The 24,794-nt window shown below is 44.4% G+C and overlaps 2 protein-coding genes across 3 annotated transcripts in view; one reads left to right on the plus strand and one right to left on the minus strand.

The window, feature by feature from the left end:
- The window catches only part of LOC135911326 (supervillin-like), a 174,012-nt gene extending 149,859 nt beyond the window's left edge, over window positions 1-24,153 (minus strand). The window contains exons 1-5 of one of the 2 annotated variants that reach the window (XM_065443552.2): window positions 24,016-24,153; window positions 16,736-16,757; window positions 13,066-13,167; window positions 9,393-9,590; window positions 1,778-1,821 (exon numbers count right to left, since the gene is read on the minus strand). In XM_065443552.2, coding sequence (XP_065299624.2) covers window positions 1,778-1,821; window positions 9,393-9,590; window positions 13,066-13,167; window positions 16,736-16,757; window positions 24,016-24,034 — 385 coding nt within the window. In that variant the 5' untranslated portion in view covers window positions 24,035-24,153. Of the gene's footprint in view, window positions 1-1,777; window positions 1,822-9,392; window positions 9,591-13,065; window positions 13,168-16,735; window positions 16,758-17,802; window positions 17,930-24,015 lie in introns of those variants that run through there. The other variant, XM_065443553.2, reaches the window with a different exon arrangement.
- LOC139057555 (piggyBac transposable element-derived protein 4-like) lies at window positions 2,601-4,755 on the plus strand. Its single transcript, XM_070535982.1, has one exon. The coding sequence runs from the start codon at window positions 2,840-2,842 to the stop codon at window positions 4,607-4,609; it is 1,770 nt and encodes a 589-aa protein (XP_070392083.1). The 5' UTR covers window positions 2,601-2,839; the 3' UTR covers window positions 4,610-4,755.
- Window positions 24,154-24,794: the final 641 nt, after the last annotated feature.

A 24,794-nucleotide genomic window follows, 5' to 3' on the forward strand; every position in this document is an offset into this window, starting at 1 on the left:
TAAAGTGACCTGCTCAAAACATGCATCAAGAGCAATGCAGCTTCACGGGGTGGTGCGTGTTGAAGAGCACGCTTCTTACATCACAAAAACTGATCTAATGGTGCAGTGGTCGTACCACAAAGCACTGACATAGGGATCAGTCAGCCTCATGGTTCAGGTGCAGTGGTTGAAAGCCACAGAATAGCTACGTCGTCAAATGTTGAGGGCACCCAAGCTACTCATTGCTCTTTCATTCTTAACATTCGACACAGATCCACTGGTATCACTTTTCTCAAGATGTACACTCTTCACACCTTTCCTCCTCCATTATCCCATCACCTAAAGCCATCGGCAAGACAATCACAAGGCACTGTCGACCACTGCGCCGGCCTGCAGGTCACCGATATCACATGACCACAACCCCCAACTTTCGGAATGCGTTGGAAGTTCTGGTCAACATGCTCACAGTATCTTTCTATTCGGTGTACATTTTTAATTCATCACATGAAAAGAATGTACGATTATTTGTTGCATGTTCAAAGAATTGAAGCCTCGTACAGTCGCTACACAGATAGCAACTACTTTTAAGCAGAAAGAATTAGAGCAACTTAATGTGCATACTCTTAGCTGTCTCTTTGAAGCACTTTTCAGTTCATGACAACTGGCTTCCCAAGAGGTAGCATGTCATGAAAACTTCTGGGAAGACAAAGTCCACTTCCTGTCAGTGTCTAGCAATACATAGTTGCAAGTTAGGCAGCAGTAGTTATGCCAAAAAAATGTACACTAGTACAGCCATGCACAGCCTTAATGTTTCGCAAGTGTAAATTTGCTTAAGGAGTCGCTAAATCACCCCGAGCTCAAAAATTAGTTTCACAATATACAATGTACAATACAATACAATATACAATACAAATACAATATACAATACAAAACATAGGTGCAAGAATTTTTGTAATGGTGCCATAATGGCATAGTTACAGGCATTTGATGAACGAGTACTTGGCTGCCACTGTTTCTTGCACTCAGTTTCCCTTGCCGCATACTTTCTCCAAAACTATTGAGTGGTTCAAAAGCTATGGGTCGTGTCAGCACACAAGAAAGCTTCCATTTTCCAACCACAATGACCCTCCACGTGAAGCTGATTGAATGGGGGGCTCGCTCAGTGGCCTACAATAAACGAGCCCCCTTCTTTCTCGAAACAGTCTGCTCTCGTCATGCTGGTGCTGCTGTCCCTTATCGACCAACTAATAGACAGCGGTAACCCCTGGTGAAGTCACCTGTGAGTACCCTGTTGACATCCGCACCATAAAGGAGAGGAGCACAGGATTGTTTGAATCCGTGACGTGAAGCGTGAAACCGTGGAGTGAAGTGCTGCCACATTTGCCAAGGATTATGATCAAGCATTTTCTAGGCAATGCGTGCATTTTAAATGTGTAGAACATATTAGAGGTAGTTTAGGGGCACATTAACAGACGTGGATAAAGAAAAAAAAAGGACAGAATGCACTTTGTGCTTTTCTACACTTCTGTTAAGCACATTTACATGCTTACAATGCTCAACTAACTCGACCAACTAGCTGTACTGCTCAATGTTATGTCACACAAGAGTGGATGTGTCACCACAAGCCATAAATGAAGGATACAGCAGCAGCCGCATCCACTGAACATTTAATGAAAAGTGTGCCACCACAGGGAATTGTTTCTACAAGTACAACATTAAATATACATACTAAGCATCTGGCATCTGCACTGCTTCAAAACAGAAAGAGGGAAGGGGGGGTATGAAGTAGTTATCCTACCTGAAGCACCCTGTGTATTGGCAGCATGGGAGAGTGCACGAAGACTGCAAAATAGAAAAGGAGTTGACAGGCGACAAACCTTCCAACACAAAATTCAATGAAAGAACACATCAAGAATCCTATCAAAAGTATTATTCAAAGCAGACAAAACTGCACGGTGACGCAATGCAACAGAAACTTAATTTTAAAGGCACAAGCACAAGTCAGATGTTTACCGCATAAAAATGACCTGTGTAGCAGCTAATCATTTAAAAATAAATGAGCAGTGAACTAGTGTTCAAATCTGAATTAAGAGGCTGCAGTTGCAGTAAAAACTTTTTTTTACCTGTTAAGATGCTGTATGCAATAGTGTACATCGCGAACTTGCAGCTTTTTCTCAGAGCGCGTTACATATGTGGCCAATTTGCAGTTGTAGCCCAATTCTAGTCACTTCATCTTGCAACTGTGGAGTTTACGGCACCATAAATGTATACAGATAAAGCTAATGGGCAAAATGTTCAGCGTGGAAGCACATGCTTTAATGTTACCACATAAGCCACTTTTTAACGCGATAGCATAAAGGGCCCCGTGTCACAGAAAACCCGGCGTCAGTCACCAGTGTCCAGCGTCTGACGTCACTACAGCACAAAGGATTTCGAACCACGCATACCCAACCATGCATGCCCTCCACGTGGCACGTGGAAGTTACTGAACCACTATACTTTTCAAGGCAAATGCGTAGAAAACTTACACACAACCTAACGACATGATAGCGTCCGATTGCAATTTGAATATACGAGAAATCATAATTCTGTTATGCAGAAACTCAAACACAAACCCCTTTTAACCCCTTAACCGTTTTGGACGAGCTGTGCTCGTCCTTGCCAGGCCGTCCCCAAACCGTTTTGGACGAGTGTAGCTCGTCCGCGCTGAATACGTTCTTCCCTCCAGCGTTTCGGACGAGCGGCGCACGTTTGTGGCGTAGCTTGCATTTTTACTCGACAGATGGCAGCACTGACCGCTTAATTTCTTTTTCTTCAACCGCGTAAACTTTTTTTTTCGTAGGGCAACCTTGGTTTTAAAATGGCATCCAGTGGAGGCGACACGTGTATTGCTGGCCCGTCTTCTCGGAAACGGCGCTTTTCTTCGTCGTCATCTTCGTCAGACGATGGTGATTCAGACACTGATGTGTACATTGTTTCAGGGAGCGAGGATGACAGTGATGATGTTGTACTCAGCAGCTCTTCTGATGAAGAAGATGATTGCTCGGAAGCGAACTTTGCGAGCGCGCGTCAGTGGATGAAGATCGACGTCACGAACATTCCTACACGACCTCCTCGGTTTCCTTTTCTGGCAGTTCCCGGTAAGACGTTCACTATAAGCTCGCCTGGTGACTTGCTTGAATATATTCAGCGTTTCCTCGATGATGAACTCATTTCAATGGTGGTCGAAGAAACTAACCGCAATGCTGCTGAGAAGGTGAAGGGCTGCGGTCCGTGTGAGCATAGCCGCGTCAAAAAATGGGTGCCGGTGACTGAGGAGGAGATGTGGGTGTTTCTTGGTCTCTTGCTGTTGCAAGGAATTGTGCAGAAGCCACGACAGGATTGGTATTGGTCCAGGAACAAGCTCTTATTCACACCTATTTTCGGAGAGGTGATGAGTGGCAACCGGTTTCAGCTCCTGATGCGGATGCTGCACTTTGCTGATAATTCCAGTATCAGCGACCTTAGCAGTCACCCGCAGCCGAAGCTGCACAAGATATGGCCGTTTCTGGTTCGGTTGTTGAAGAACTATCGCTCAGCCTACGTACCGGAGCGAGACATATCCATTGATGAAAGCCTTATGCTCTACAAAGGAAGGCTTGGCTGGGTACAGTACATTCCCCTCAAGAGAGCCAGATTTGGCCTGAAATTTTTCATGCTTTGTGAGGCGTCATCGGGGTACGTGTGGGATGTTATCATCTACACAGGAAAAGGCACCAACCTCGGCACACCAGCAAATGTCGACCCTACGTCTCCAATGGGAACGAAAGTGGTGATGAAGCTTCTGGAGCCCTTGCTAGGCAAAGGCTACTGCCTGACCGTAGATAATTTTTATACGTCACCAGAGCTCGTCGACCTCCTCCTCCTGAACCGCACAGATGTCTATGGCACAGTCAGAGCAAATAGAAAAGACATGCCTCCCGAATTCCGCACACAGAAGCTGAAAAAGGGAGAGATCCAAGCTTACCAGCGCGGTAAGTGTGTCGCCCTCCAATGGCGCGACAAAAAAGTAGTGACTGTCCTGAGCACTGTGCACAGCGCAAACATGGAGACGTTCAAAGACTCGAAAGGGAGGGACGTGACAAAGCCAAGCATCGTGCGGGACTACAACCACACAATGGGCGGTGTCGACAAGTCAGACCAGATGCTGGCGAACTACCCTGTCCCCAGAAAACGGCAGAAAATATATTACAAGAAGATTTTTCGCCACTTGCTTGATGAGTTGACATTTAACTCCTTTGTTTTGTATCAAAAGGAAGGAGGGAAGATGAACCACCTCGACTTCCGCCTCGCCCTTATTGAAGCAATCTTCAATAGGTACCTCGACCCCGCGCGAAAGATAAAGCGTGGCCGGCCTTCTGGCGTACTTGATCCCATACGACTTCAAGAGAGGCACTTTCCAGCTTACATCCCTCCAACCGAAAACAAGGCAACTCCAACCAGGAAATGCTTCATTTGCTGCAAAAAGCAAGGAGACAAAGGCCGGAAAATTAGGAAGGAAACACGATTTTGGTGCAAGAGCTGCAACAAACCGCTATGCGTGATCCCTTGTTTTGAGATTTACCACACCGTCCCAATGCTTCCTCGGTGAAGCAATCAACTTTTTGTCACCACAACTCAGTGAAAGAGTTAAGAAATCGGTGGCTGTGGTCATTCTTTAATTTTTATTGTTCATTACCAGCAGAAAGTTCCTTTTCTTTTTTCTGAGAAACAATAAACTTGAATATGCTACTTTGACTTCGTGTTTGCTTTAAATATTTTTTTAAGATCGAATACATGCTTTTTATTGCAATAATAATCGAAATCAGGAATAAAAAAAATAAGCAGTTTTGTGGAGAAATTCGTTGATATAAAAAAACGGTGAAGGGGTTAATGAGATAGTGTCTTCCAGCAGCTGTTTGAGGTCTGTCTTAGTAGGAGTGGCACGGCCTCCTCGGTTTCTTGCACACCATCAAAAAAAAGAACCAGAAAGTTTGCCTTCGTGCATAGTGTTCACTGCCAGCGTTTCCCAGTAAACATTACGGTTACACAAGCTGCAGTTGCCGGGAAGCACAAGAAGCACTCACGGATCATTGAATGCTATCGCGTTCCACTCTTAATGGCAAAGCTTAAGCGTCCTCCAAATTTCCTTCTTCCTGCACTTAGAGCATTGTGCATGCCTTTCAAAAAAATTACCTACTCATATAATAATGATGAGGGTATCTCAAGATCAAATTGCAACACCTACACTCACTGTGTGTCGTCTCATCGTTGAAATTTGTGTATTGCGACAAATTTCTACAAGGCATCACAGTGGATGCACTTTGATCACTCTTTGCGTTCCTATGCGCTCTAGCTAGTGAACTAAGCTTGCTGCACTGCCTTCGTTTCACGACAGGGAACTCAATCTGAACCAGGCATGAGAGGCCTAGTTCCTGGAGAAAATGAGTCGAGAAACATATCAGACGTAGACAAATGACAAGGACGTTGCTGCAGTTGACTTCGACTTCCTATTGCACTAAAGATAAAGATGGAGAATGTGGAATGAAGACGTGGAATTTACAGGTGTATGTGGTACTGTGGACAATACCGAAAATTTTCCAGCGGAAGAAAAGCTTTTTTTTAATGTGTCAGAAATAGAGCCAAGCGCAAACTTATCACGGACTGCACCTTGCGCTAGCAGTTGCCATCAGACAATGCTATGTGCACATGTGAGTGACTGTCACAGCCCACCAATGCTTGACTGCCATTTTTAGGCCTATAAGCCATCCCATTTTGAAATAAATAGCTTATTCATTTATTCATTCATCTACAACGCTGTAGAGATTCAAGAAAATGGGGTAATCATGATGTGGTTTGCAACATCTATTAGAGATAACAATGAGAACACTGCACATGTGATAGTGCAGTCATTGCTGAGGCAGTCAATCTGTCCATCAGTTCCTGTTTTGACTGGCCAGTCATGCGTTCGGGTGCATGAAGCGACGAACGTGATTTTGATACTAGTACAGTAAATTCATAGATATGATGGTTGAAGTCTCTTGAAATCCACTGTCAACATTTGCATGGGAAGGCAGCGTGCAAATTATTTTCTGGTGGTTTGCAATTGTGCTTTACAAAGAAGCTCCAGGCATCATAGCACTCAATCTGCCGCTTTTTGTCTCGCCAAGAGAAATTACAGCCCTGTAAATAAGATGCTAGAAGTATAATTGAAATGTTGTTTAGTTTCAATTTTTTCGTGTGAGCATTGCCATGCAGTCTCAAAGCCCTTTCAGAAACGGGCTGTTATGTAGCAACTCATAGTGCACGATAGTACGTGCATCTAATCCACAAGGATTTCATTAAACCTGGACAGTTGAGCAAAATTGCACTCAATCGCAAGTACACGCACAAAATAGAACTCGTCAAGATAAGAAAACATTATTACAAAGCAGATTTTGTTACACCAGGGTTTGTTAAATTGAGGTTAAACTGCAGTCACAGTCGCAGATGGGAACATTGTGGAAGAGCTAATTGCTGCCATTACACGAGTGTCAAGTAGAAAACCACAGCCTGTTAGCCGCTGCACATCTAGGATCTGCAAGCCTTTGTGGAAATAAGACACAGCATTGAAACCACGTATGCCATCGCATTTTACTTTGACACATGCAAAATCAAGCCATAGGAGAGTTGATTTCACGTGTTCTGTAGTCTACCGGCGTCACCGGCTTCCATGGGATTTTTTTCGAACTGAGTTGCAATGGTGGATCAGCAACAGGACTATCTTGTGCAGACCTTGGCGCAGGCAGGAAGTAGATTTGTAGCAGCAATACTCAATAGTGGTACAGTCTCGAACATCAGGTCTATGCATCATGTGGCCGCAATATAATTGAAACAGTCAATAAATATAGTGGAGCTGGCTTTATAAGCATCAATGTAGCATTTGGGATAAAACTATAGATGCACACGGCCTGAATGCAATGCAAAGCACTGAAGTGTGGGAAGAAGCGGTTTGCAAAAAGACGCACAAACACAACAGCTGCACCATAAGTGCACAACAAGCACACATACAATAGCGCTTGTGTTTGTGCATCTTTCCGCTAACGCTCATTCCTGCACTTCAGTGCTTAATGCTGTGCTCAGATCATGAACCTAGACCAATTCGCTCAAATAGTTATGCTCATCAATGCAATTTCATTATTTTTATAGAATCGCTTTCCCTGTTAGAATATAGTAAAAAGCCACATTTACAATTTCAACTTGCATGAGACGTCTGCACTTCCACCATGCTTAAGCGAGCAAGAAAAAAAAGTTTCAGAACAAGAATGTGCAAGGAAGATTAGACCCTACAGGATGTGCGAAAATAACTGAAGGTGCAGTGTAGAGGTTTCTTTACTTCCAACGTGCAATTTCTCTTCTGCATAACCGTCCGCTAAATCATGCGAAAGCCGTTTAAATTAGAACCACGAGCTCTGCTCTCCCAATCATGCCAACTGTACACGGTTGCAAAGAAGGTCCCCACTAATAGCAACATATGTGTACGCGTTTATTACACAGTATTTATCAAACAGCACCTTAGACAACTATGCTAAACAACGTTCAACCAAACATTATCCGAGGCGTATTTGTGATCAACAGTTTCCTTGAGCGAGCGTCATGTACCACAAGCACGAGGAATACAGATCTGCGAATAAACAGCACAAACAAGACCACACAGCGGAAGTGCATTGTAAACTTAGCTGGATAGAAATGCAAAAGAGACCATGTTGAAGGAAATGAGTAGAGAGCATTACATCAGGTAGCCAGCCTTAGCAAGCCAACCCTCCGTGAACCAGTCCCCTGTGCATTTTCCCCTTTGAAGTGTCGGCTCAACGCATGACCTTCAAGACTCAGTGGATTGATCAAGAAAGTTTGGCTCCCGGTAGTTTTTGATCGATGCGCATTTGTTCATTACACCATGTTATAGCTCTGCTTGGAGAGAGGGGACCACTAAAACCTATCGCAAGCTCCGACGTGACAATCACGTGTTCGGCCAACTCATTTGTCTACCTACCTATTTGAACAAAACATGGACGATAAGAACAATGACCATCAAGCACTCTTCAGTTTTGCCGAGTTAAAAAAATTGTGTGAAAGGTTATTTCAGTTTCACCATTTCTAGAGTGTCAACGGTGTTCATATATATTCGCCTTGATGAAAAAAAAACGAAAAGAAAGCTGGCAGTCAGCATTTTCTTCCGGCCTTTCTTCAATACACTGTTTCAATAGGTTTAGCGTGTTTCAATAGGTTATTTAGTGTGTGCAAATCAATGCTAGTAGCAGCCCAATAGAGAAAGCAAGTCCACTCTGCTGCATTTATATAAGGCCGCCACCCCGTGCTCGCTATGTCTTAAAGGGTCCAGAAACACTTTTCAGACTATAGAACGGTCTCACTATTAAAAGACGTATCGCGAAACTCATGCTGCAAAAATTTTTAATATCCAACAATAAGAAGAGAACTTGCATCAATGCCTGGCTTTCTCTCTTCATTTCCACTAGCACTCTAGAAGCTACACAGCGGAGAAGCAAAGAAGGCAAAGCCCTGCCCAAAGTTTAGTTTTGCAGCAGTCAATGGCATTGGTCGTAGAGTGCCATATTTACTCGCATAATTATCACACTTCCTTGTCAAAAAAGTTTGACGCAAATTCAGGTGTGCGATCACTATGCGGGCCCTTTATGTTGTCGTTGACCAAAACCATTATGAAGCCTACAAATAATAAAGCCGAGGCAAGCTTGGTGGTAGCTTTTTTTTTTTTTTGCATGGAAGTGCGGAAAGTGATGAAAGGAATGAAATGGGGTTCCTGCTTAAGAATGCTGGGTGCATGCAGACCACTTGGTAGGTCATCAAGAGCCGTTCACGTAGCATTCGACATATGTTAAGCGCGATAGTCATTAGCTAGACTTGGCACACGACATATCACTGCAACAAGTTCAGGGTGCGATCATTACACGGGAAAGAAAAAAAATCGAATTTTGACGACAAAATTCAGAGGTGCGATCATTATGCGAGTAAATACAGTATACTATGTATGCGTAATTTTGTGCAGACCAGCAGTACAAGAATGAAACGATTTTTCGGTCCTTTTGAGATTGCAGCCATGTACAGATTTCATTTATTCAACTCACAAATTAGCAATTATTTACAACTGAGAATGCTCTTGTAGCCATGAAACCAGCCAAAAGCAGTGGATCCAGCTGCTTGTAATGACGCTGCACGACGATATTGCAGAAGCGAGAGCAAGCGACTAGCATGTAGGCCACATACTTCCACTTTTTACACTATTAATTCTAGCTAATAAGGTAAACACCAGTGTAGGTCACACTGAAGTAGTCAGAAACCCAGCACTTAATGTCACGCTAATCTCCCAGAAAGCTTACCGAGACGTCCTGGTCATTCGAACACTTGGTGCGACGTTCTTTCGTTCTGGGGCAGATCCCTTGCCACTGTGGCTTTCTGTGTCAGCACTTTTTGTTGCAACTTTAACTTTCGTAGCTGTAGTGGCAGTGTTCTCTTCAGATGCAGCTGTTTTTGTCATGTAGTGCCTCGCCAATTCTTCCCGTCTCTGCTTCTTGTACCTGCATGAAAACAATTTCAAATATCACCAGATCAGGTTCTTCATTCAATCAGTGCTTGGACTTGGACAGTGAATGTAGCTGAATGTAAAGTACCTGCACTGCACAGCAGGTGAAACTTTTTCACCAAGAAATGTGCAGACAAAGTAATAAATTCAAGGACAAATCTGCCGCATTGCAATATCATGGGTCCAGATAAATTTGGAGGACGCTTAAGCTTTGCCTTTAAGAGTGGAACGCGATAGCATTCAAAGATCCCTGAACGCTTCCTGGCAACTGCAGCTTTTTTTTCTCCACCTTCACCTCAGTGCAGCACTGCCACGAATGCGAGCCCCATCTGGATGGCATTGTTGCAAGGAAGCAAGCAGGGCGCGCCGCTCTACGAATGGTAGAAACGCTGCAAAATGGGTTTGTGCTTGAGTTTCCACGTAACAGAATTATGTTTTCTCTCATATACAAACTGCAATCTGACGCTATCAATGTGTGTAGGTTGTGCAACTCATGCTTTACGATTTTCAGACCCATTTTACTTTGAGAAATGCAATTAGTTCAGTTAGTTCAGGAATATGTTCAACCACCAACTCGCCCAACTCGCCGTCTTAATTAGTTCAGTGACATCTATGTGCCATGCATGGTTTGTAATGATTTTTCTCTCACAAGACGACCGGTGCTATACGTCAACACCAGATTTTTTGTGACACGGGGCCCTTAACGCTATCGCATTAAAACATTCTAAACAAGAATTGACAGAGGAGGAAATTGTTCTCACTTTCTGGCACAGAGGTTGAAGAATGAGAAGAGGCACTCCATACCTGTCACCTCAGCTCATGCGACCGTGACCAAAAAAGATCAACTGAAGAGCCTATGACAATTTGTTGTCTTGTCAAACATGAGACAAGAAAAGAAAACCCCAAAAGCTTCTATCAGCGTCTGGGATTAAGTGACCGGACAACATGACAACACTTACACAACAACACTTACACTGAAGATAAACAGTGTAAGTGTGCTTGGTTACGGTGACAAGGCAGTGGAATGGCAAGTGGTTGACTGCCACTTTGAGCAAGGTAAACCTTGCGAAATTGCACTTGCTCCAAAAAAGAGCCGTGCGATACATTGCCAATGTCCCTCGTTTATTTTCTACGGCAAATCTGTTCTCAAAGTTTGAAATCTTGCCTGTATTCTCTTTATACAATTATCGTTTAATTTTGAACTACAGGTCATACTTGAAGTCTAATAACTCTATTGTGTTTAACATGGCTGACTTAAAAGCTAACCGTAGCACCCGTGATACGAGGCATAAAGAGGAATGGCACGTACGCACACCTCGTACCAATTACGATAAACAATCGTTAACACTTACTGTACCCATTCTACTTAATCAACTCACACAAGAAGACTGATCCTTTATGCAACTTCAATAAAGAAATAAGACTATTTTGTCAGTTATGCCAAAGACTAGAATGTCAAAATATTTTAGTCATATTAGCACACCTGTTCATATGTGTAATGGATCTGTGTGCATTGCTTGTGCATATAGTATGATCTGAATGTGTGTATATATGCATAAATGCGAAATTGTATTTCTATATGAGTATGTATGTATTTTGTGCAATTTCATACTAGGTTTTTTCCTTTGTTAAAAGTGCATTTGTTTTCCTATATTATTTTGTTGCAAGTGTTGCATCTTTTGTGATGGTTTCTGCAGTGCTCTGCTGTCAAATGTATAAGGGGGCGGGACCCTCGTCAAGCTGTACCCCAGCTTTTAGTCCTGTCTCCTCTTTTTCAATGTGAAAAGAAATAAAAACATCATTCATCATTTCCAGATTGCACCAGCATGCAAATGAGTACGAGGTGCTGAAACTGTTCGCTCTCTAGATTCTTCCTGAATGTTTCCTGCTCTGCTTTTCATAGATGGGTAACAGGGATGTTTCGATTTCTTGCAGCCATGAATTAATGCATCTCATCAGATCAGGTTCTCAAGACAATACATAAGCATACTTGCTTCAAGTTTTCCATGCCACATGCACAATCAAAACAACTGTGACTTGACACCCATTAGTTGCACCTAATTCATCATACTGCAAACCAAAGTATTTACAACATATGATAAAAAGACGGAACTGCAACCACAGTTGAACCTCCTTACAACAGTCCATCCAATGTAAAAATGCCTTTGTTATAACTCATTTGTTATAAGCATACATTTATTACGCAATATCGACGGGAAACATTTTAGATTTACTTCAGTATATATGATGCCTGCCAAATGCAATTCATTATATCCATGTTCGTTATATTGAGGTTCAACTGTACGCAAAAGTGACTCGTGCTAAATTATATTGGACGTTGAGGTACAATGCACAGCCAAATGCAATTTTCAGTAAGGCCAAATTGGCAGATATGGTAGGACACAATCAAAGTTGCTTGAGCACTGAGAAGTTAACTTATTGCTCGTCTCACCGTCGATAATTCATGGACCTGCTGCAATTTAAGCTATTCAGTTGATACAGGACGCAGAGTCCATTCTGGTGTGTGAAAAATGCAATACCAGTGCTTTTTCAGTCACACCCCAACACTTGGTATTTAATGCTATTACAGCTTCAGCTTTTACACAGTAAACAGTACCAATAAAGTTCCATAATGTACCCTTAACAGTACCAATAAAGTTCAGCATTAGTATGCCTCTTGACATTCTGAACAGCTGATTTCTCATATGGCATCCACAGAAAATTACCTTCCTTTCTCCACTGCAAACTCATGAATTGATGAACTTGTTCCAGGATTGGCACTTTAAAGGGACACTAAAGGGAAAAACGATTTCTTCTGCATCGGTACATTGCCGTTCTACAACACCAAAAACACCACTCTTACAACAAAAAGACGTTTGGTAAGCTAAAAAAAGCGCAAGAACGAAATACGGGTGGCGACGCCTACATGAGTTCCCGCACGTGGGGGCTGTGACGTCATGGATTTTGATGGCATCTTCTAAGGTCTACTAATTATATATAGCGGTACAGATTAACTACATTGTGTTCTAAAGGAACCAAATATTAAACATGGCAAGTTTCGGGAACCTTTATTCAGCCAACGCGGCCCAAATGCGAAAACATACTTTGGAATCCCTGACGTCACGCTGACGTACCGGCACTTGAGTTTTGGCGCGAAATTCAAATACTGATACTTGGACCTTCATTTTCTCATCTAATAATCAAAGTATTTTGTTGAAATGACAGCCGGCAGGTTTCTCAAACAATGCTTCATTAGACTAAACTGATTTATTGTTTCGCTTTAGTGTCCCTTTAAGCACCCTAACTAACTTTTGTGCCAAATGTTGGTGAAACAAAGATGTGCTTGGTTGAGTGTGCTGTGCTGGAAAAGCAATGACAAAGTGCCAAAAAAAAGCAGAGTGCGTTGAACAATCAGGGCACAACCCGTAATTACTAACAGGCAACTTCAGGTGATGACCTAGTCCGCATACCTTTCTATTCTCTCAGTGCGGCTGTCACCATCGCCCTTGGTGCCTCCACTATCCATCGTCCCACTTGCAAAACTGGAAAGGCCACAGGCCTTTGCAGACATACTGTGCAAATGAAAGTGAGCAATGTATGAGCTACATACCATAACATTTGCGAGTCACCTCATAGAACTCAACATAGCATTCTAGACCAATACCAGTGTCATGGGCATAGCTTCAACAGGACTTAATGCCTATGAGAAGCCACTGCTGCTGTACCATTGCTGTACTGCTATACTGTATGAGTCATTTGCAACACAAACTACACAATAATCACTAGCTGACATCACAGAACACGAGTCTTACAGGAGTACCGACACAAAATTATTGGGCTCTGTTCTGCGTGCGTAATCATCAGCTACTGAACCATTAGTTATGCTAAAGAAACTTATTTCCTCAAGCTTGGGAGGATTATTTAGAAATGTGCTCTTACCTCAAAACCAGTCACAGTTTTGATTTTGAAGAGCACTTCGTGCCCTGCGACTTAAGAGGCATGCTTGTGAACAGCGATGAACCCGTAGAGCGCAGACATACGACACATGCTAGTGCACTATCTACCATGCCATCTGTGCTGTTTCTCCTGCTAGTTTGGCAGGAAACCTGTGCATCACTACATCATCGTAATGATTCATTGGGCAGAAGTCCACTGCACAGTATGATCCCGGCATAAGCGAGCTTTAGCCATGCTTTAGCATGTCTAAACTTCTCACCATCTTCTTCTTGCCAAGTAACCGGAGAGGTTTATGGAAGGATGATGTATGGGGTTTTATGGCACAAGGGTAAATGATGGCCAAGGAATGCCAGAAAATAGTGTGAGGTAGAATAGTATAGATACAAGTTGGCTGTATAGCAGCCTAAAGATCATCATCATCATCCTGGCTACGCCCACTGCAGGGCAAAGGCCTCTCCCATACTTCTGCAACTACATCGGTCATGTACTAATTGTGGCCATATTGTCCCTGCAAGCTTCTTAATCTCATCCGCCCACCTAACTTTCTGCAGTCCCCTGCTACGCTTGCCTTCCCTTGGAATCCACTCCATAACCCTTAATGACCATCAGTTATCTTCCCTCCTCATTACATGTCCTGCCCATGCCCATTTGTTTTTCTTGATTTCAACTAAGATGTCATTACCTCGCGTTTGTTCCCTCACCCAATCTGCTCTTTTCTTATCCCTTAACGTTACACCTATCATTCTTTCCATAGCTCGTTGCGTCGTCCTCAATTTAAGTAGAACCCCTTTCGTAAGCCTACAGGTTTCTGCCCCCTAAGCGAGTACCGGTAAGACACAGCTGGTGTACACTTTTCTCTTGAGGGATAATGGCAACCTGCTGTTCACGATCCGAGAATGCCCGCCAAACGCACCCCAGCCCATTCTTATTCTTCCGATTATTTCAGTATCATGATCCGGATCCGCGGTCACTACCTGCCCTAAGTAGATGTATTCCCTTACCACTTCCAGTGCCTCGCTACCTATCGTAAACTGCTGTTCTCTTCCGAGACTGTTAAACATTACTTTAGTTTTCTGCAGATTAATTTTTTAGACTCACCTTTCTGCTTTGCCTGTCCAGGTTAGTGAACATGCACTGCAATTAGTCCCCTGAGTTACTAAGTAAGGCAATATCATCAGTGAATTGCAAGTTACTAAGGTATTCTCCATTAACTCTTATCCCCAATTTTTCCCGATCCAGGTCTCTGAATACCTCCTGTAAATACGCTGTGAATAGCATTGGAGAGATTGTATCTCCCTGCCTGAAGCCCTTCTTCATTGGGATTTTGTTGCTTTCTTTATGGAGGACTACGGTGCCTGTGAAGCCGCTATAGATATCTTTCAGTATATTTACATACGGCTCATCTACACCCTGATTCCGCAATGCCTGCATGACTACCGAGGTTTTGAAGGAATCAAACGCTTCCTCGTAATTAATGAAAGCTGTATATAAGGATTGGTTATATTCCACACATTTCTCTATCACCTGATTGATAGTGTGAATATGGTCTAAAGATACACGCTGTAAAATGCACAAAATTTGTATGTATTGTATACAGCAGGAACAAAACTGGTAGTGACATCTGGTGACAGTCTATAGCCTCATAGCCCACAAAACTAATACTGCAACATACAACATTCTACTGAACTGCTGATGTAAAGTATTCATAGCAACATAATTGTTAATGTACTGTAAATTTATTATAGTTCTCTTGAACAATAACACTAACGAGACAAAAAATTTGAATACATTGTAGTTGGACAAATCATCGCAAGATGTCGCCACCACATTTGCTACTGTCAGCCACGGCACCAGTATCCTAGTAATCCGCAAACAGTGAGAAGCTTCCACGTAGACACCCAGTGCAAAGAGTGCAAGACAAGCCAATGACTGCACGTCACCAAAATCAATCAGCGAAACTTGTGGCGCAACATTGCTCCCAAATACAGAACCTATGCTGATGACTGCATTGATAGGTGCTGCCCTTTCAGATTCATCGCTTGCACAAACTTCAATATTAAACAAGAACTTCTAAGCTTCATTTACTAATGATATTTGATATTTACTAGCAATATAATACAACAGTTATTGCAAGTTAGAACTTTTGTTTCAGTACCCTTTCAATAAAAGCAGATTGTTATTTCACCTGTAATGCTCCAAAGGAGGATGCCACTGCTAATAACGAAACAATGTAGATTTTGAAACCTGCACAACACTTTGGAAAATGAGCATTTTATAATTCATGCTTCTATCCAAGTCAGGTACTCCATATGCCGTGGCTGGTTGAAAAATGCAAGTGCAGAGTTTGCCGACAACAACACAATTTTCAGCAGCAGCATCACCTTGCACACTGTGCTCTCCACATTGAGCCATAATGCAGAAAATTACATTGTACCACAGCTGTGGAACTGTGCTACAGTCCTCCACAGTTTCAGACATTAAATGTGTCATCGTACCTTGCTGGTGAAGCAGAGCACTGACATCGACACGGCAATAATAATAATAATAATATATGAGGTTTTACGTGCCAAAACCACTTTCTGATTATGAGGCACGCCGTAGTGGGGGACTCCGGAAATTTTGACCACCTGGGGTTCTTTAACGTGCACCTAAATCTAAGTACACGGGTGTTTTCGCATTTCGCCCCCATCGAAATGCGGCCGCCGTGGCCGGGATTCGATCCCGCGGCCTCGTGCTCAGCAGCCTAACACCATAGCCACTGAGCAACCACGGCGGGTATCGACACGGCAAAGACACACAAGAATACAAGACACACTCTGCTAGTGTGAGGTAGTGTGATAGCGTGTCTTCGCCGTGTCCGTGTCAGTGCACTGCTTCACCAGCAAGGTAAGACGATTAATCACCAACTAGCCCAACTTTCCACATTGCTGAATTAAATGTGTGCTACAAGACTGCTGATCTCCACTCTTTTAGAGGAGCAAAAATTGGAGTTCAAGAGGAAAAGCAATCGACCATTGGGACTTGCTACTATAGCAAAGAAGAATGTCAGGAAAAGTTGCAAAAACTATATACCTATTAGAAATTTGAAGTGCTGGAAGAAGTGGAGCATGCAGCAACCGCACATGTGAGATAAAGCAATCTGAAGTAGATAGCAAGATAATAAAGTGTGCGAATAGAGCTTACCCTGTAGCTATGTCATCTGCATCTGAAAAAGAAAAAGTAGAAAATGATTCAGCAAACTTACTCGAGAAACGTCTTGCAGTGAATCACTAACACACTAGGCACAGAAAGTTACCAGACGCCTCGCGATGCGCGAGAGAAGCGACAGCCGAGCAAGCGGACGGCGACTGGCGCCGTCGCAAAGTAGCGCCGCACCATATGTTTTCGTAAACAAGCCGAAAGGGTGCCCAGACAAGTCTTTTATGCAGCATGAATTACGCATGTTCTTCGACCACGAGCGTCAGAGGTTGCGCCCTTGTTTACAAAAACAGGCCGTCTCCGCCGCTTGCACATTTCCGCAGGGCTACTTATCCAGGAACAGTCAACATCGAGAGTTTACAGTGCCGACTCAGATTCCACGTGATAACAATCCCAGTGACAGCAGTTGCGCCGGGACTTCGGATTCGTATCTTACGCGCTAGCGCCAGAAAAATGAACGGCATCCTGACAAGTGAGAAGCTGTCAAGAACATGCCTAGAAATTTCGGTAGTATACTAGCCTGTTCGTAACATCCATTCAATAGCGTTATTAAGTTTAAAAACAACAGAAGCTATCCTTGCAAAATTGAGGTCAATGTAGCATTACACAAAGGCATTCAGAAAGCGTAATAATAAAGTATTACGCAAGCAAACATTCCACAGACGAAGCTTTGCACAGCAGGTACTTTTGCGGGTTGCGGCCCGGCTACGTGCGATTTTTAATCCGGTTATTCGAAAGAGTCGACAAGCGTCCAAACCTGTCAGGAAGCTGTGGCATTCTTAAGCTGTCATGCCGATTTCCTCAGAATCAAGAAAGGCATTGTGTCGGCCGCGTACTATTATTTCTTTTTTAAAAAATCTGCCGGCCATTAGTACAGGATAATGATAAAGGCTGTAGTTATTTAGCCAAGCAGATACGCAGAGGTGCCGTTAAACTTGCGGAAGAGAAGCAACTGTCGGAAGAAGCGCTCATTCAGATTTTGTGAAGCGGTAACCAAGCAGGAGAGCGACTTCGCTGAACCTTGAAACAACTGGACGAAAAGTAAAACTCACCTTACGTTAACCTGCATTTGTACACTGCAATCACGTAATCTTGTTATCAAGCAATGTTCGCGCTGCAACACATGAAAAGCGCTCCAGCGCTGACGCGAGGTGGGGGGGAAAATTCCCCACATGAGCTCGACGACACGTAGCGGCAAGAAAAAAAACATTTGCGTTGTGTTTATAGAGCACAAAAGTATGTTTTAAAATAATATTCACACTCAATTTAAAAATTCAATCACAATTTATGGGTTTTCTACTAGTTTAAGCAGTAGGAAAGTTATGACATTAGCATCAGTTTTGTAGACAGTTTCGGTTTCGTTTTCTGCCGGGCGGAAGTTTTGACGAGCAAGCAGTGGAGTGAAAAGGGAGCAGCCACAATCTGGTTCTTTGGTACGTACCGCACGCGCGGCTAGTCGGACTTTCGCGTTTCAATCTGGCGGGCGCAAGTTTCATCTGCGTTGAACTAAATACGCTTAACTGTTCTACGTGTGCGCAGACAATTTGCCATTGCGCAAACGCTGTCCTAGAAAGCGAGAATATTGCGACTAAAGCGCGTTTTCTTTTCTTTCAGAGTTCATGAGTTCTCACCACGCTCTTATCGAGCCGTAAAAGTGCGACCCCGTTCTTCCCATGCGCCAAAGCAGTCTCCATTTAACTGCATTTGCCGCAGCGGCTACCTGCTGCGAAGAAATTCATGCGCCGCAGAAACTTAATTGCGCCTAGCGCATCTTGGCTGTCGAAATAAAGATTTTCCAGCGACGCGTTGAGTCGTGTCTACTTGTACATACGCGTGGTCTTTACTGGAACAACGCACAGCATCCTCCCCCCCCAACAAAAAAAGAACTGACATCCCACGTTCTATGAAATATGTTCCGCGGGCATCCATGGGACGTAGGATTCAGCGAAGTCTCAACAATGAACAATTGCAGACATATATATCGGGATGTGTTGGCAGAGTTCGCCAGCAGCACGTTTGAAAGGCGCACGAACGGCCCAATACACTTGCAGTTCGTTTTTATTTTCGCGACTAAACCAAAAACAAACCCTGAAGGGCTTGCTAAAATGTGAAGTTTATGCACACCTTTAGGGACAGTTACTCCTGCACAAATCATAAATATCGCATTTCTTCCCTGCCAATAACGTAACACGCAAATATCGCCGGATTGTGCCGATCAGCACTTCCGGTGGTGGTGTGGTGGTGGTCCTGGCACGATGTTGATCTTTTCTTGGGGCCTGATGACTGTTCGCAATTATCATGCAGTTAGGCAGCCGGATGACAAGTTGCAGTTAAGCTGTGCAAGCTTCATTGATCCGTTCATTTGCATGCAAATTCCACCATGTGCCTAGAAAAAGCATGGCAAATGACATCCATTTTATGTCCCAAGCCAGGGATATACACCTCCATCCCGCATCCAGATAACATCCGAAAAAGGCCCGGTTGGGAACTACGTGTGAAATCTTTCGGTGTTTCGCATGGGAGGTTCTCTGGATTAGCGTAGGACATTTTGGAAACATCCCTGGGATCTCCTCAACATCCTTACAGGGAATCTATCAAACATCCTTAGGATGTCTGTGTTGCCTGGGTACTTCCAACTGTATGTCCAGATGCAAATATACTTACCGTGTGTTGGCGCCCAATCAGTGCCAGAAACTGCACGCTGTGCTTGTACCCCTTATAATTATTGGCGCTATGACAGGCGTCGCACAGCGGAAAACTGCGGGATTTGTCACTTGAACTGCACCTATCTCAGTACACGAGTATTTTCATTCCGAGTCCTTTTTGGACGCAGCATCCAAAGCCTGCAACCAAAGCCTCAATGGCGCTCAACAGCAAACCATGCGCAGAAGTTTTCGATTGCCGTCCAATAAAGCTATTGACCTATGTGAGAAGCGGTCAGCAGGCACTCGGAGCACAAACTTATATAGAGCTCGAAATTTACTGGGCAAAGCCGAAAACTGAGCTTCCGTCTCATTTGGTTTGCGTGAAAAAGAAAAATCAGGAAAGATTGATGGAGCCGGGGTGATTACAGGCATAGGTAATTGTGTACCCGCCACAGCGGCTTAATTAGCGGCTATGGTGTTGTGCTGCTAAGCATGAGGTCGCGGGATCAAATCCCGGCGTCGGCATTTCGATTGGGACGAAATGCAAAAACGCCCGTGCCCCTTGCATTGAGGGCTAATTAAAGGTCCCCTGGTGGTCAAAATTAATCCGGAGTCCCTCCTATATATACGACGTGCGCTTCATAATCAAATCATGGTTTTGAAGGTTTTAATGAAGAGACAAAGAGCAAGCATAATAATGCTTGATTGCAATAGATTTAAAGGCAGATTAGCTTAAACAGACTTGGCAACTGTATTTGCAGCCGCGAATAGAGATCATCACCCCCGTAGTTGTTTGTCTTCGCCGTATAACTACAGTATTGCCCCAGTGATAACGTCCTATGGATTTGCAATAGATATCCACTGCCAGGACAAGGATACTGCAGGGGATCTTCCGAATACGTCCTGAGGACGTCCCTCACATGACCATTTGGCTACACTTTCGGTGTCGTGCGGTCCTGCGGACATCACTTGCGTGTCCGCGAGGGACATCATGGGGACATGCCGAGTACATTTCACGGACATATGCTAAGGCCTTTTTCAGTGTTTGCCACAATGTGTGTTATGGTCGCAGCACACCGCTGTGCGGCAGATGCAACGGGCGAAGCCCCTACGCATCATGAAGTATGCACGCTGCGTGCACACGTTATACGCATGCACGCACGCGTGCGGAAGTGCGGCATATGCCTCATTCTTCTGGGCCTTCCGCCAAGCGCAAGTGGCTTATTGAACTAAATAAAGTTCTCAAAGTGCATCGAGCCAGAAAAATTTGTAAATTACAACGTACACACGAGTTGCAGACACGATAGCTTATGTTTGTAATTCGAACATGGAAGAATACAATTCTATTACGGGGAAGCTCGGACAAAGTCTCTTCGAGAACAAACACTCGCGCAGTATGCCAAAAAAGGGCCATATGCGATATCCCTGGGACACCCGCGGTAGACTATCTGAAACATTGGCCATGTGCGATATCCTTGGGGCGTCTGCGGTAGGATATTCAGTCTGGTGGATGTCCCATTTGTATCCGAAACGGTGCACGGATATTGGAACAAGATTCGAATGCCCTACGGACGAATCGTTTTCACTGGGATATGATGAAGGTGAAGTTAAGTTGAAGTGAAGGCCTAACTGCTATCGTGATTAAAAAAAGAAGAAACAAAGCGCATGCAAAGAAGCGCCTCTACTGCAGTCAATCTACGTACTGTAAGTGACGGTTCAAGGAAGCTGCTGTCGAACTTCCTGGTTTCGGGTGACAGACGTATGCGAAGAAGCCAACTTGGGAAATTGTCTTTAACGTGAAGTACATCAGGAGGCTCGTATATTTTACTTTTTGCCATGCGAATTGCCTTGTTGAACCCACTGACCCACATTCAAGCGTTCGAAATGTGTGTGTGTGTGCGTGTGTACGTGCGTGCGTGCTGGGAGCGGGTCGGTGAATGACAGCTACCGCATTCAGCGTTGACTATAGTCGAACGCGCAGCCGTGAACGAAAAGCAAAAGAAGAGAAATAGACCATGCCTGGCTTGAAACAAGTTGAACGAACACATGTATAGCAACGAAACAGTTTCTAGAGGACACAGCTGGATCTGTTATTTCCGAAAGCTACAGGAGTTTACGAAAATATGCATGAGCCTGGATGGCACTTTGCATGCATTTAGAAAGCCAGACTTCATGGTCCGCATGTTTCAGTTTAGGAAAGAACCGTAGCAACGACGGACTGCCACGCTGCGAGACTGACCCATTTGTTGTGCTGAAGACCAGCGCGACAGAATCACCTATGGAAACACGGACAAATAAGGCAAACGAATATAGCATTGATGCTAACTTACAACAGTGAAATTACTTGCAAGTCACCAGTCCTGTTATTGCGTGTCGCTTTGCCATACATTCACATGACACTCCAGTATTTTTCTCACAGTGCGAAGTTAGGCCCAGGTCGAATTTCCGTTGATCAGACCCAGTCTTGAGCATTAATCTTCACGCTTTTCTTTTTCTTCTTTCCAATGCATCTCTCAACGAATGACTAGATTATCCGACTGACTAGACCTTCATAACCCAGCTACGCGATAATCCTACGCGCGTACCTTTTTCTTCTGTGCCGCAAGCTACAGTGATTCGCGTACGAAATTCTTCGAAGCGCTTCAGTGTCGAGACGCCTCACTTGCTAAAGTAAAAGATGTTTCCACGAGGGCACTGGATATTCGGGCGGTACGTGTTCTGGCTCAGGCTGAAGTGTTGAAAACAAGTGATGTGAACAGATTGTGATTGACAACGTTTAGCAGACTCATTCCGGGGCGTTGTGGTATAGTTCTGTCACATTGCTACAGGGATGATGATACTATAGCCGAGGGGGGGGGGGGGGGGGTGTCTAGAGCTGTTGCATAGGCTGCCTTCTAGGCTGGATGGATGGATAAGGCTTAACCCTTTAAATCGGGCCGTAGCTCACGCCACCTGGCCGTGACTAGCGATATATTTTGTACTTAGTGGACGGGGAAATTTCACTCTTTCCTTGTTTTTAACCACCAAACAGATAACCCGTGGTTGGTTATTTCTGCCTGCTTAAAGTCTATTTTGCCTCCACTGCCCATAAACCCCAATGCTTTGAAAATAATAAACCCCGTCGCTTCGGATTGTATGCCGAAGCATTTTACGCGGGTCGGCGGGCGCGTGAAGCCTTGCGTTCTTTTTCACATGGTTGTGCGCGTCGCCTTGTTCGCTTGTCTCACGATGCGCTTTGAATGAAGACGCACTGAACAACGCACCTGTGATTCGCGGTTTCTGAAGTTCTGAAAGGCCGCGCTAAGGCTAGACCCGCCTGCAGCCAACTGCATCATCCTGCTCTTCCTCTAACGTTAGTTTGCACATCAGCAAAGATTAAATTCTGGGGTTTTACGTGCCACAACCACGTTATGTATACAAGTCACTCCGTAGTAGGGGACTCGATCCGGAATAATTTTGACCAATTACATTAATGTGCCCTCATATTGAGCGTCCTTGCATTTCGCCCCCCGAAATGCGCGGCCGCCGCGGTCTTCAGTCGGGATCTGCGGGCTGTGAACGAAACCAAGGGCGGCTTGCACGAACATTTAATAACGAAAATAATGACAAATTTAAGGACGTGTTCTTGTGTGGACTAGGCGTTGCCTATGGAAAATTTAGGAACGCGTTCTTAAACTCGTTATTTTCATCATTAAATGTTCGTGCAAGCCGCCCCAGGTATGCATATCCTTGCTAAAGGCACGGGAGATTGTGCAAACGTGATTGCTCCCCAGCCTCATGCATGCGGCTGTGCCCTTCGGGTACAGAAAAGAAGTTTCAGGAATAATTGGTTATTGTTCGAATTGCAATGCGTGGTACTTAAGCCACAGTCACCACATATGCACCGCTCTTCTCCCGTCAGTAACGGTCAAGCAATGAAAGTTATCAGTGGCGTATAAAGTAAGCACTCCAGAGGCCGAATTCTTAACGCAGATACTTCGGCTCGAAACAGAACTATTCGAGATCTGGAATATTCGCACCCTGTCCTTTTCATTTTTGTAGGATTAATTATAGCGACTTATTTCATGAAATACATCATGTCCAAAAGAAATCAAAGTAGGATCCTATATGGAACGTATAATTGAAACGTTGTACGCCTAACATAGCTTCTGGCTGCGAAATTTCTGCTATAAAATCGAGTCAGGCAGCAAAGTGCACTAGATGTAAGCCAGACCTACAGGGTCTCCGCATAGTAGATTATAGGCCATTGCGGCTCAGGGCCTACGACATTCGGCTGCTGAGCACGAAGTCTAGGGTTCGCCTGTCGGCCTTGGCTGACGAATTCCGATGGGGACTGAACGCAAAACCATCGCGTACATTTTAGATGCACGTCTTGGTCACAGCTGGTCAAAATAATTAGTAGCTATTCACTACGACGCCTTGTAGTGTTGGCGATGCTAAACCTCCAATAACCGCCCGGTACACTATCCATTTCAGCGTCGCAGCATACGTGAAGAGGGAGCCACAACAGCCTCAAGCTCAGCGTCCAGACCCCACGGAGAATGAAAACCCAGCGTTGCTTCGTAATCTCTACATACTACCTACGATACGCCGATGAACTTGGCAATTAAGTGTACTTACCACACTCACGACGATGCATCAATGCGTTCAAGTCAAAGGTAGTGTCTCGGATCGGCGCTTCCACTGGTGGTGACCGCCGTACTGAACCGACTGAACCGCGGCAAGGCAACGCAGCCAGGTTTTATACCAATCGCGCATGCGTTCCACTAGCATTAGCACCCTCCTTTCTTTTTCCTAAGAAAAGCTTCACGCGTGACATAATGCATCTCAATCACGTGCCATTCACCTCACCGGCAGTGCCGGCAGAGCGTTACAGGTGTTACCAGCAACGAAGGCGATCGCATCACATGTTAATTCGTACGAGAAAATCGTGGCTAGATTCGCTGCAGGTTCTTGCGGTTTGCGGAATAACAAGCCGAATAAGTAATCTTTCGTTAGCAGCGCGGCGATCTAAATGGGAAGTGAAAGAAGTGACAGGAAAGATCGCTGATTTCCTGTCACTTCTATTATTTCCCATGCAGATCGTCGCGCTGCTAACCAAAATGCATCCCCGTCCAGCCTACCCTTGTGAATAAGCCAGTTAGCATCCTCTAGCGGCCAAAATATTTTAGTTTGCGAAACACCACGGTTTCCGAGGCTATTCTTTCCGTAGAGAAACTGTGGTCAGCGAAATTTGGGCTGTGTGCTCGAAAGTAGGTTACGCATGTCGATGTTTGCCCCAAATGGCAACACTTTTACTCGCGCGAGCTGAGGGTTGAACAACGCTGGCTAAATCTTGCTATCGAACCTCGACCTTTACAATGCGACCGCGGCAACCGTGCGCCATGTTTCCTAAAAAA

The sequence above is a fragment of the Dermacentor albipictus genome, chromosome 1 (genome assembly GCF_038994185.2).
Source record: "Dermacentor albipictus isolate Rhodes 1998 colony chromosome 1, USDA_Dalb.pri_finalv2, whole genome shotgun sequence".
Classification (NCBI taxonomy): Eukaryota; Metazoa; Arthropoda; class Arachnida; order Ixodida; family Ixodidae; genus Dermacentor; species Dermacentor albipictus.